We start from the raw sequence: 12,123 nt of genomic DNA, 5'->3' as shown, positions 1-12,123 counted from the left end.
ACACTTTTAAGTTATATCATAGCCAGTAAAAAAGAAGAAAATTGGATAGTAAAAACTTTCTAGATGTAGAATTAAAAGGACTTGAGGAAAAAGTAAGACAAAGGGGAATGGTTCAAATATGGAACAGATGTCGATTCCAAGAACATACTATCAGTGTACTTAATTTGAGATCACCTTAAAGTCTCATCCATACACAAGCACAAGATCCCACTAAGAGTAAAAGGAATACACTTAAATGTTTACAAATCTTATGTTAAAAATAAAAATATAACAGTAAATAACAGAGAGATGAATAACACGGGGGGGAAAATATCATCTCCTAAAATTGGTATACAGCCAAGGACTCCGGCCAGTGTCAGGACAAAACCAAGTAATCTCATTCCAAGACAAAGACAAGCAATTGGAAAACAGATACAATGGGATAGAAGACCCTGCCAACTATGGGAGATCGGGAACCCCACCTAGTTGTGTATCGGTGGGTGTGTGGGTGAGAGAGAGAGAGAGAGAGAGCATATAGAGGAGAGCCTTCCAACAGCTCCATCGATCGTCCTCGTTTCTGTAACTGTAAGATTCCATTTCCAAAATCATAAAACTACAGCAAAGCAAAATGTCTTTTTAAAAAGTTTTGAGACACTGAACCTCGAAAAAAAAATGCCATAAAACAAAGCAAGAAACAACAAAACCACACAGATTTTTAAAATACATTTTTAATATTTGATTATTTGTCCTAAAAACGTTTTGAAAAAAATATCAATTGATTTAAAAAGAGATTGACATGACAATGAATGATTAGTAAGAAAGAAAAATAATAATTTATACTTAAAGCCGTTTGAAACATCAATATAATGTTTTTCATCAAAACATATTGACAATATTAGGTTAACTATTACTATTACAGTATGAAGGTATAAAAAGATCTTTCATTTAAAATAATCATTACACTACTTTCTTCTCGTCCAATGACAAAACACATTTTTTCACAGGTCAGCCAGAGACCTTTAATCCCTACATAAATTATTAAAATAACCCACACTTTGAAAAAACAAACAAAGCAACAACAAAAAACAAACTCAACCCAAGACACTTTTTGCACTATTATTTATACCAATTTAAACTCAATCTTAAAAAGAAAATTTATCTGATTATGGTTTATTACACATTCAAATAAATATATAACTTTTAATTTATGGTATACACATGTCTATAGTGTAAAGATGTGGTATTTTGGATATTAACATATCTTCATATGGATGGAATGAATACCAATAAATTATAACAACCATTTTTATAAATGATGGATGTCCTCAAAAAATCTTATCCTCTAACAAATTCATGTCAAAATCCTTATTCTATCTTGAAAACCGCTGTTTCTGGACAGTATTTACTCAACATTGCTTGATGGACATTGTAAAATGTACATTTTTTCAAATCAAAAGAATCTGCGCCTTTTGTAATGATTCCAATTCTCAAATTAATGAACAGTTTGTTTTTTTCGTCCGATAAGGCTTAATGAATGAAATGCAATAATTCTCAAAGAAAATAAGTTAAAAATCTTGACTAAAATTCCGAAAACAAAAGCTAGCACGAGACGTTTGTTTGTTTGTTTTTTTTTTAGGGTTTTACAACGTTTGCAACACATTGAGGTCATATCAGCACCAGTAAAAAGGATGAAAATGGGATAGTAAAAAGTTCCAGAATCAAAATTAAAGCACCCAAGAAAAGGTAAGACAAAGGGGAATTGGTTCAAATACGAAACAGATGTAGATTCCAAGAGAACGCTTTTAAAGTATTTAGTTTGAGATCACCTAAAGGCCTCATCCAGGCACAAGCACAGGTCCCCACCAAGAGGAACACACTTAAATGTTTACAAATCATAAGTAATATGTAAAAAAAAAACATAATACAGTGCATAACAGAGAGGTGATTTACAAGGAAAAAAATACCATCTCCCAAAACTAACTATACATTTGACTGTTTCCCTCTCAGTCAGGGTATCCGGCCAGGGCCAGGACAAAACCAAGTAATCTCATTCCAAGACAAGACAGAAAGCAAGTTGGAAAATAGATATAAGGCGATAGAAGACATAGTAAATACATCCCTGCCCACTATGGGAGGTGAGGAACCCCACCCAGCTAGCACGAGACAGATCTATGCAAGAATAAAGTATATTAAACAAGACTAATGACATTTAGCACTACAAACCCCTTCAGAATTGCATCCTTACATTTAAAAATGATTACATAATGATTGCACATTAATTTGGTAAGCATCGTGTTTAATCAATACTTAGGATATTTCTTAATTAAGTTCTTAACATTTAATCACACCTGTGAAAACGTCATGGTAATTTTGGATATTTAAAAATGTTTTTTTTAAATTTATTTAAAGTCTTACATATTGCAGAGACTATCTGAAGTATAACTGTAAATTAGTGCTAAAGATATGTACATTAATTTTAAGCATTTAATGATGCTTGCAATGCTTTGACATCATTTCTGATGGAAAATATCTACGGACTAAGTATGTTTCAAGACTTTCATTCTTACATTTTAATAAAAAGATTGCCTATTATGATAAGGATCGTGACAAATCAGTACCTAAGATAATTATTAAAGTCATTTCCTGTAGTACTCATACTATTTCTTATTGAATTTGTTTACTTCATAATTCTCAAAGAACCATTATAACATTGACATTTAAAGAGTATTTACGAGTCAATCACGATGTGATTCTTTGCAAATACTTACAAAACGAGCCAAATTAGCCTGCTGAATTTAGTTCCTTTCATGAGAAAAAAATGAATTCTCTCATAAGGATAAGCAAACAGAGAAACTATGTCAAGGGCAGAAGTCTTAATCTTTTCGCTAACATATATATACGTATTTAGATTTGTAAATACTTATCTGGATTTCACTTTGTAAACATCTCTGTAAGTACTCTAGTATCCTATAGTATCTTTACAAACTATGGAAATTCTACAAGTGTCGCTGCAGTCATAACTTTTTTCAACCTTTCTGTTCTCTCAGCAGATAAGTCTGACAAGATAAAAAAAATAGATTATGTCTCATCCAAAGCACATCATGTGGTTGTTTCTGCCCATTTGATGCTAGTTTTTTTTTTTAAACTGATAAACTCCAGCTTCAACGCACCTCAAGGCTCTGTGGGACTAATTAAAAAATCCTAACTTGCCAGTCTCTGTTTCATGTTTTGTGATTATGACCATTTTCAAACAATATCATTTTTTGAAAGGGTTTTACGGCGCTTGCAACACATTTCAGGTCATATCAGCGCCAGTAAAAAGAAAAAAATTAGGATAATAAAAAGTTCTAGAATGACAAATAGAGTACCCAAGTAAAAGGAAAACGGAGGGGAATTAGTTCAAAACAGATGTTTCAAGAGCACCCTATCAGTGTACTTAGTTTGAGATTATCTAAAAGTCTCACCCAGACACCAGCACAAGATCCCATTTAAGAATAAGAAACTCAAATGTTTACAAATCATATTTTAAATTTTAAAAAACAGTACATAGCAGGAGATGATTTACAAGGGAAAAAATATCATCCCCCAAAACTATAACTATACATTCAAATGTTTTCCTCCCAGCCAAGGACCAGGACAAAACTAAGTAATCCTATTCCAAGACAAAGACAGAAAGTAATTGGAAAACAGGCAGGGCGGATAGAAGACACGGCAAGTACCTCCCTGCCCACTATGGGAGGTCAGGAACCCCGCCCAGTTTGTTTTTTGTCTTTTTGTTTATTTGTTATTTTGTTATAAATGTCCAAATCCACGATATAGTAACAAGTACAAGGGCAGTGTCATGCTTGAAATATTATGGTAGAAAAGACATTGCAAAACGAAATGCGGCTATGGGTCTAGTGGTGACATTCACTTTCGGATCAGAAGGTCCTGGGTTCGAGCCTCGCTCGGCGCATAGTTGAGTCCTTGGGGATGGCTCTTTACTCATATTCTCTCACCGTACTCGGGTGAAAAATGAGTACCTGGCCGTTAACAGCGTTGTCTCTGTCTGAAAAAATTGTAATATCACCTAAAATGTGTACTACTACTACTACTACTACTACTACTACTACTACTACTACTACCACTACCACTACTACTACTACTACTACTACACTACTACTACTACTTCTACTACTACTACTACTACTACTGCTGCTGCTGCTGCTACTGTTACTGCTACTGCTACTACTACTACTACTACTACTACTACTACTACTACTACTACTACTACTACTACTACTACTACTACTATTACTACTACTGCTGCTACTGCTACTGCTACTGCTACTACTACTACTACTACTACTACTACTACTACTACTACTACTACTACTATTACTACTACTGCTGCTGCTGCTGCTGCTGCTGCTGCTACTACTACTACTACTACTACTACTACTACTACTACTACTACTACTACTACTACTACTACTACTACTACTACTACTACTACTACTACTACTACTACTATTACTACTACTGCTGCTGCTGCTGCTGCTACTACTACTACTACTACTACTACTACTACTACTATTACTACTACTACTACTACTACTACTACTATTACTACTACTGCTGCTGCTGCAACCGCTACTACCCGTCCTAAATATTAAATGTTGCTGTTGACCAGCGACCCCCTGTAAAGCGCTTGGAGCACGTTTAGTGGATAATGCGCTATTATTATTATTATTAAATTATTAAATGACTCCATCAGCAAATGCATTAACAAAAATTATCATAGAACTTTAATTCCAACATATTTTGACCAATTGCAATATCAATGTTTGGTCCTCAGATCAATTTGAATACACATTCAATTTCTGTTACAGTCTCCTATTCATGTTTTGTTCAATAAACCCCAGGCAGTGAAGCAATTACTATTTAAGTAACAGAAATACATTTATTACATTCAGTCGTAAATATGACCCACCCATCAATCCCGTATTATGTCGGAATAGACAATGTTCCAATGGTCTAAAAACGGTGTTATGTTGGAAGGAGATTTATGCCTCAAAGTGAATTTAACCCTCTCTTTACCACTTCCAGCAAAATCGTCACATTTGTTACGACACAATATACATTTTTTCTTATTCCGATAATGCAAAACGTTAGTCTATAGCAGTTTAAGAGAATATATATATTAATATATATATATATATATATATATATATATATATATATATATATAATATATATATATATATATATATATATATAATATATATACCCAATCTTTTTATAAATTGAGTATACGTTTGACCTAAATTTCACATCTATTAAAATCATGGATTGAACTTTCAACATAACAATACACCGTTTTGAGATGGTGGGTCACAAAAGTAAATAGACAGATATGTATTATAGAATAAAACTTAAAAATCCCCCCCCCCCCCCCCCAATTAAAAAAAAAACAACAAAAAACAAAACAAAAAAACAACAACAACAAAAAACAAAAAACAAAAAATAGGAAGAAGGGAAGAATGAGAATTTAGAAGAGGAAAAAAAAAACGTTTACACTGAATGAACTAGCATTTATAAATAGAAGTAATTTAATTAAGCCCACACAAATTTTGTTTCAAACAAAAGATTAATCCAAACCAAGTAAATACATACATAATTAAATTAATAGATGTTAGAAAAGCTGGATGAAGTAACCAGGATTACATTTAAGTCGATGTAAATATCAAAAGAGAACCCTGTATTTTTTAAAATTCTCACTCACCTTACACACACACATACTCTCTTTCTCTCTCTCTCTCTCTCTCTCTCTCTCTCTCTCTCTCTCTCTCTCTCTCTCTCTCTCTCTCTCCTCTCTCTCTCTCTCTCTCTCTCTCTCTATATATATATATATATATATATATATATATATATAATATATATATATATATATATATATATATATATATTCCCTCACTCTTGTCCTCAATCAATATTAAATAACAATTTCTTATTTCATTCATCTGTAAAACAATACCTATAAAATCAATTAATTGTCAGTATCTGAAGTACACTGTATATTTGGGTAACCATTAAAACAGGAAACATCGACGGGGAAAGGGGGGAGGGGGGAGTGACATCTAAAACACACTTCAATCAACGTTGAATCAGGCAGTTAAAGAGCATATATCACACACTGCTAAAAAAGTTAAATGACAAGCCAAAAAATACCCACATAAATATGTCAAGTTTAAGTCATACATTGCGTTAATTTATTAATTAATTAATTAATTAATTAATCAATTAATTAATTAATTAATTAATTAATTAATCAATCGATAATAATAATAATAATAATAATAATAATAATAATAATAATAATAATAATATCAATAATAATAATAACAATAATAATAATAATAATAATAATAATAATAATAATAATAATAATAATAATAATAATAATAAATAATAATAATAATAATAATAATAATAATAATAATAATAATAATAACAATGCCATCAACAATAAATATGATAATACAATTAATGGAAACAACCAATGCTAGGGATAAAATACAAGATTGGAATGTGAACGAAGACCTTATCACACAAGCAGCTTTGAATTGATGGATTGACTTTTGAAACATTGATTACAATTTTCTATTTTTATTTAACTGTGGCGACGTAACAATAAACTGTAAAGGCGACGACAATATAATTTAACACTTATGAAAGAAAACGATTTATCAAAAATAGAAGGGAAAAAATACAAATGAAACAAGTGGTTATCTAGTTGTTTTTACATTATCCAGCTCTCTGTTTTCTTAAAGAAAAGAATTGGGTTTTTTTTTAATGCATTTAAAACAGCTGATAAAAAAAAATAATAAACAGGCAGCCCTAACTTTGTTGTAAAGGCACAGAAATAAACAAAAAAAATCGGCCTATTAATCCCCCCTTAAAAATAACAAACCAAAAAACATAAACAAACAAACATAAAAGCGATAACAAAACAAAACAAAACAAAATAATGAGAAGAAAAAAGCCGAACAAACAAAAATAGTTCACATATTACTGTCTCTCACCGGGTAACAGACCCCAGACGAGCATAGAATCAAATGGTCTCATTTCCAAGAACAAAGACAAAAAAAAAAGCTATCAAAAATGAATGGACAACAAAATACAGGGCAGGGCAGATCAGAAGAGAATGCAAAGGTATGAACCGTTATATTTATCCCTCGGCATCAATCTGGTATTACATGCGGCTATGTGGTCTAGTCGTATGACACTTGCTTTCGGATAGGAAGGTCCTGAGTTCGAGCCTCGCTCGGCGCATAGCTGAGTTCTTGAAAAAGGCTCTTTACTCACATTCTCTCACGGTAATCATGTGTAAGATAAGTATCTGACCTTTAACAGCGTTGTCTCTGTCAGAAAAAAAAAATGTAATATCGCCTAGCAGGCGTCATGTCTCGTTTCACATGTCAAATGTTGCTGTTGGTTAGGGACCCCTTGTAAAGCGCTTTGAGCACATTAAGTGGATAGTGTGCTATATAAAAGCTCAAGTTCTTTTTTTCTTACATCAGAGTTAACTAGGGAAAGAATATCATGTTTAAAGCAAAAACAAAAATGATTTTTGAAAACAAGTCTTTGTGAACTTTTGGAGACAAAATTGAATCTCCAATCTTTGTAGGCATTTTGTGTCATCCCAAATTTTACAAATTAAGCTCCAAATACCCGCCATAATATCGTTTTGAGTCTATTGGTCCCAATGTGTTTCCCTGCCCTCAAATGATCTCAAAACATTGGGGCGGGGAGGGGGTGGGGGGATATTCAAAAGGCTGAATTAATTTAATATTTGGCAATTTAATAAAGTGACATATAGATCTGGACTTGTTTGGTATAAAAAATATAAAAATTATACATACATGATACACAAAAATATTAATAATAAAATACAATAAATGTAATTTATGACAAGATAAGGTAAAATGTCACGATCAAAAGTTAATGGAAGGAATAAATAAAATATTTACACGCTATATATATCAAAAAGAAAGGACAATAATTTGATAGATAACAAATTATAAACAATCCGCAGATCATAAAAGCTACAACATATAAAATATTATTTCACAATGGACTGTTTCACGTTTCATATTTTTAAAAATCAAAGAGATTTTTGAAAGAAAAAATGTGTTTAGATATATAGAAATTGACAATTTAAAAAAATGAAAATTAACACACTTGAAGTTAGATCGGTACACAATCTTTCATCTTACACCAGTGCCTGTTCCAATTTTTTTTCAACAGACTATAAACGTTTAAAAGGTTACACATAATTTTGTAGCTTGGCTTCGATTCTTCTGTTGGGTATAACTGATGCGCAGTTTGATTTAATCGCCTACCATCTACTGACGGTATGCATTTGATTAAAATAATCACCAGTTCTGCCAGCCAGATAAAAACTGTGTGTTTATAGTTTGATTGAGAGAATTAGTTTGTAGGGAACTATTCACCACCAACTGGTTGTCTAAAACAATTAACAAAGAGTTGAGAAGCAAGCCCCGTTCATTCCTTGAGCTATAAACGTTTAGGCTTAGGTCACACATGGTTTCGTGTTTCGGTTACGATTGTTTTATGGCAGAGCTGATGACCATTTCACCTAACTGACTATCAATAACCTATTTCTTTCTGTAGAAAATGTCCATTTTACCTAACTGACTGTCAATAACCTATTTCTTTCTGTAGAAAATGTCCATTTTACCTAACTGACTGTCAATAACCTATTTCTTTCTGTAGAAAATGTCCATTTTACCTAACTGACTGTCAATAACCTATTTCTTTCTGTAGAAAATGTCCATTTTACCTAACTGACTATCAATAACCTATTTCTTTCTGTAGAAAATGTCCATTTTACCTAACTGACTGTCAATAACCTATTTCTTTCTGTAGAAAATGTCCATTTTACCTAAATGACTGTCAATAACCTATTTCTTTCTGTAGAAAATGTCCATTTTACCTAAATGACTGTCAATAACCTATTTCTTTCTGTAGAAAATGTCCATTTTACCTAACTGACTGTCAATAACCTATTTCTTTCTGTAGAAAATGTCCATTTTACCTAACTGACTGTCAATAACCTATTTCTTTCTGTAGAAAATGTTCCCTATGTTAGCTTTGGCTGTTGTGTCTTTGATCTTAGACATCACTGAAGTTTTGAGGTCATCGGTGGTACCCGGGGTAGCTGACCTGTGGGAATTGGAAGCAGAGAAGAAATATTACATTATTTAGTGTTACACTACTACGTGGTTGTGTTTTAATTTTTTTTCTTGGATTTTTTTTTTTACTGTCGCCAGCAAAGTATTGGAAGAGCATAAAATGGCATACACGTATCAAAAAGTAAAATAACTAAATTGAGAGTCATAAAGCGTTGTTTATGACTAATTTCTGTAAGTTATCATAACAAAGAATTGAAATTAATTTCTCATTATTTTAATGATTATCGATATTGATAACTTTAGTTCTTATATTCCCATTTAAAAAATGCAAAATGGTCCGTCAATGGTATTCCCATAATCACGGAATTTAAGCGACGTGCACTTATTTGCAGGTCTGATAACCCAATTCCTTATGGGCTCATTGTTGTAATGGAAATCTCAAAAAAATGACGCAACATACTGTACATTACAACGATGATAAATTAGGTTCATAAGTGGGTTCGTTCGGATGTCAGACCTGCATATATGTACACGTCGAATTTAAGCATTATAACCGTTACAAACTGCGATGGTAAACATCATTTTTTTCACGATTAGCCATAATTCAATTCGCACAACCTTTCTTAATGAAGACAATGTGCGAATATTTCTTATTGAGACACGAAAAATAATAAAATATTCACGCAATATATCTTAAAATATCATAGTATGATGACAAATAAGAATTGAAAAGGAAATGAACAACAACAACAACAAATTGCCCACATATGCACGACAACGCGACAATACATTTTAAAAAGTTATGTGTAGAACAATTAAAAGCCGAACACCTGGGGGTTTATAAAACATATGAGACCAACCTAATGAGAAAAAGAACAAAAATAGAATTCCTTTACAGCAATGAGGTCATTCTTCCTATGTGTTGTCAATGTCTTTTCTCGTAAAATAGAGTGGGAGTGACAATTACTTGCAATCCTTTGGATAGGCCACTAGTCTATCACAAAATACATAACATTAACAATAATAATTACAACAACAACAACAACAATAATAATAAATAATAATAATAAGAAGAAGAAGAAGAAGAAGAAGAAGAAGAAGAAGAAGAAGAAGAAGAAGAAGAAGAAGAAGAAGAAGAAGAAGAAGAAGAAGAAGAAGAAGAAGAAGAAGAAAACGAATGAAAATAATAATAATAATTAATAATAATAATAATAATAATAATAATAATAAATAATAATATAATAATAAATAATAATAATAATAATAATAATAAATAATTATAATAATAATTACAATAATAATAATAATAATAATAATAATAATTAATAATAATAATAATAATAATAATAATAATAATAATAATAATAATAATAATAATATAATAATAATAATAATAATAATAATAATAATGAGAGGGAGAGAGAGAGAGGGGGGGGGAGGCTTAATCAAAATCTTATGCAATCAACAATCTCGAAGAAATTCAATAAATAGATTGTACCCGACAGAAAAGAATGGTAGAAAGTGGCATCGATGACATAGGTAGAAATAGACAGATGCTACACAGGCTAGAAATTAAGACGGTTTATGATCTTGTGTTATGGCGCTAATTCTGACTTGAAGATTCCATAATAGTCGAGACTCGCTGAAGAGTCCCAAAAGTTGAGTCCTTGAAAAAAGTCTTTTTAATAACTAGGTCTCACTATAAACTCAAGTGTAATACAAGTACCTGACCTGTATCAGCGCCGTCTCTGTCAATAATAAATAAAAGAAGTAACAGCGCCTCGTCCAAATGTTACACGTCGTTATTGGCATGGGAATTCATGTAAACGCTTTGAGCACATTCAGTGGACGATGCGCTGTACAAATGCTCACGTTATTTTTTTTTCTACATCTCTCTCTCTCTCTCTCTCTCTCTCTCTCTCTCTCTCTCTCTCTCCCTCTCTCTCTCTCTCTCTCTCTCTCTCTCGCGCTCTCTAGCTCTTTCTCTCTCAATGTAACCTACCGAGTTTCCAATTTATGCTGCAGATCTCTGATCATGGCATTGACGACCTCCAGGTGATCAGCCTCTATCACCTCCATGTCCTGTCTCACACAACGCAATCCAGGCAACATCGCCTCGGCAATCAATTGGTCACTCAAGACTTAAGACAGGTCAAGGATAAATTATTATCAAAGCTGCCATAAGCAACACATTTTTTTCAAAAATCTGTATCATTTAGAAAATTCAAATACCCCCAACCCCCAGGCAAAAAAAAAAAATACAAAAAAAAACAAAAAACAAAAAACAAAAACAAAAAACACACACACAAAACAAAAAATATCCAACCTCCAACCAAATAGACTAAAAATTAATATTTTAAAAAAAACGAAAAAACAAAACAAAAACAAAACAAAACAATAAAATAAAAAACAACAACAACAATAACGACAACAAAATAAAAAAAATCCTGAAGCGACCTGTATATAATATAGTTGCAGATCTAGTAGTAGTAGTAGTAGTAGTAGTAAGTATGATAGTAATAAGTAGTAGTAGTATAGTAGTAAGTTTAGTAGTAGTAGTAGTAGTAGTAAGTAGTAGTAGTAGTAGTAGTAGTAGTAGTAGTAGTAGTAAGTAGTAGTAGTAGTAGTAGTAGTAGTAGTAGAAGTAGTAGTAGAGCATATAGTATGTAGTAGTGTTACTAGTAGTAGTAGTAGTAGTAGTAGTAGTAGTAGTAAGTAGTAGTAGTAGTAGAGTAAGTAGTAGTAGTAGTAGCAGTAGTAGTAGTAAGTAGTAGTAGTAGTAGTAGTAGTAGTAGTAGTAGTAGTAGTAGTATAGTAGTAGTAGTAGTAGTAGTAAGTAGTATAGTAGTAGTAGTAGTAGTAGTAGTAGTAGTAGTAGTAGTAGCAGCAGTAGTAGTAGTAGTAGTAGTAGTAGTAGTAGTAGTAGTTCAAAGTTGTGATATTTAAA

At 31.9% G+C, this 12,123-nt stretch overlaps 1 protein-coding gene across 3 annotated transcripts in view; it reads right to left on the bottom strand.

Moving 5' to 3' along the window:
- Window positions 1-7,454: 7,454 nt before the first annotated feature.
- LOC144976963 (RAB11-binding protein RELCH homolog) overlaps window positions 7,455-12,123 on the bottom strand; it is a 191,635-nt gene continuing 186,966 nt past the window's right edge. For 2 of the 3 annotated variants that reach the window (XM_078921614.1, XM_078921615.1), the window contains exons 27-28: window positions 11,179-11,317; window positions 8,966-9,207 (exon numbers count right to left, since the gene is read on the bottom strand). In XM_078921614.1, coding sequence (XP_078777740.1) covers window positions 9,099-9,207; window positions 11,179-11,317 — 248 coding nt within the window. In that variant the 3' untranslated portion in view covers window positions 8,966-9,098. Of the gene's footprint in view, window positions 8,825-8,965; window positions 9,208-11,178; window positions 11,318-12,123 lie in introns of those variants that run through there. The other variant, XM_078921616.1, reaches the window with a different exon arrangement.

Source organism: Berghia stephanieae, chromosome 7, assembly GCF_034508935.2.
Source record: "Berghia stephanieae isolate SIO BIC M18660-M18661 chromosome 7, UCSD_Bste_1.3, whole genome shotgun sequence".
Taxonomy (NCBI): Eukaryota; Metazoa; Mollusca; class Gastropoda; order Nudibranchia; family Aeolidiidae; genus Berghia; species Berghia stephanieae.
Note: the sequence above shows the minus strand (reverse complement) of the source record. Positions and strands in the feature narration are given on the sequence as shown.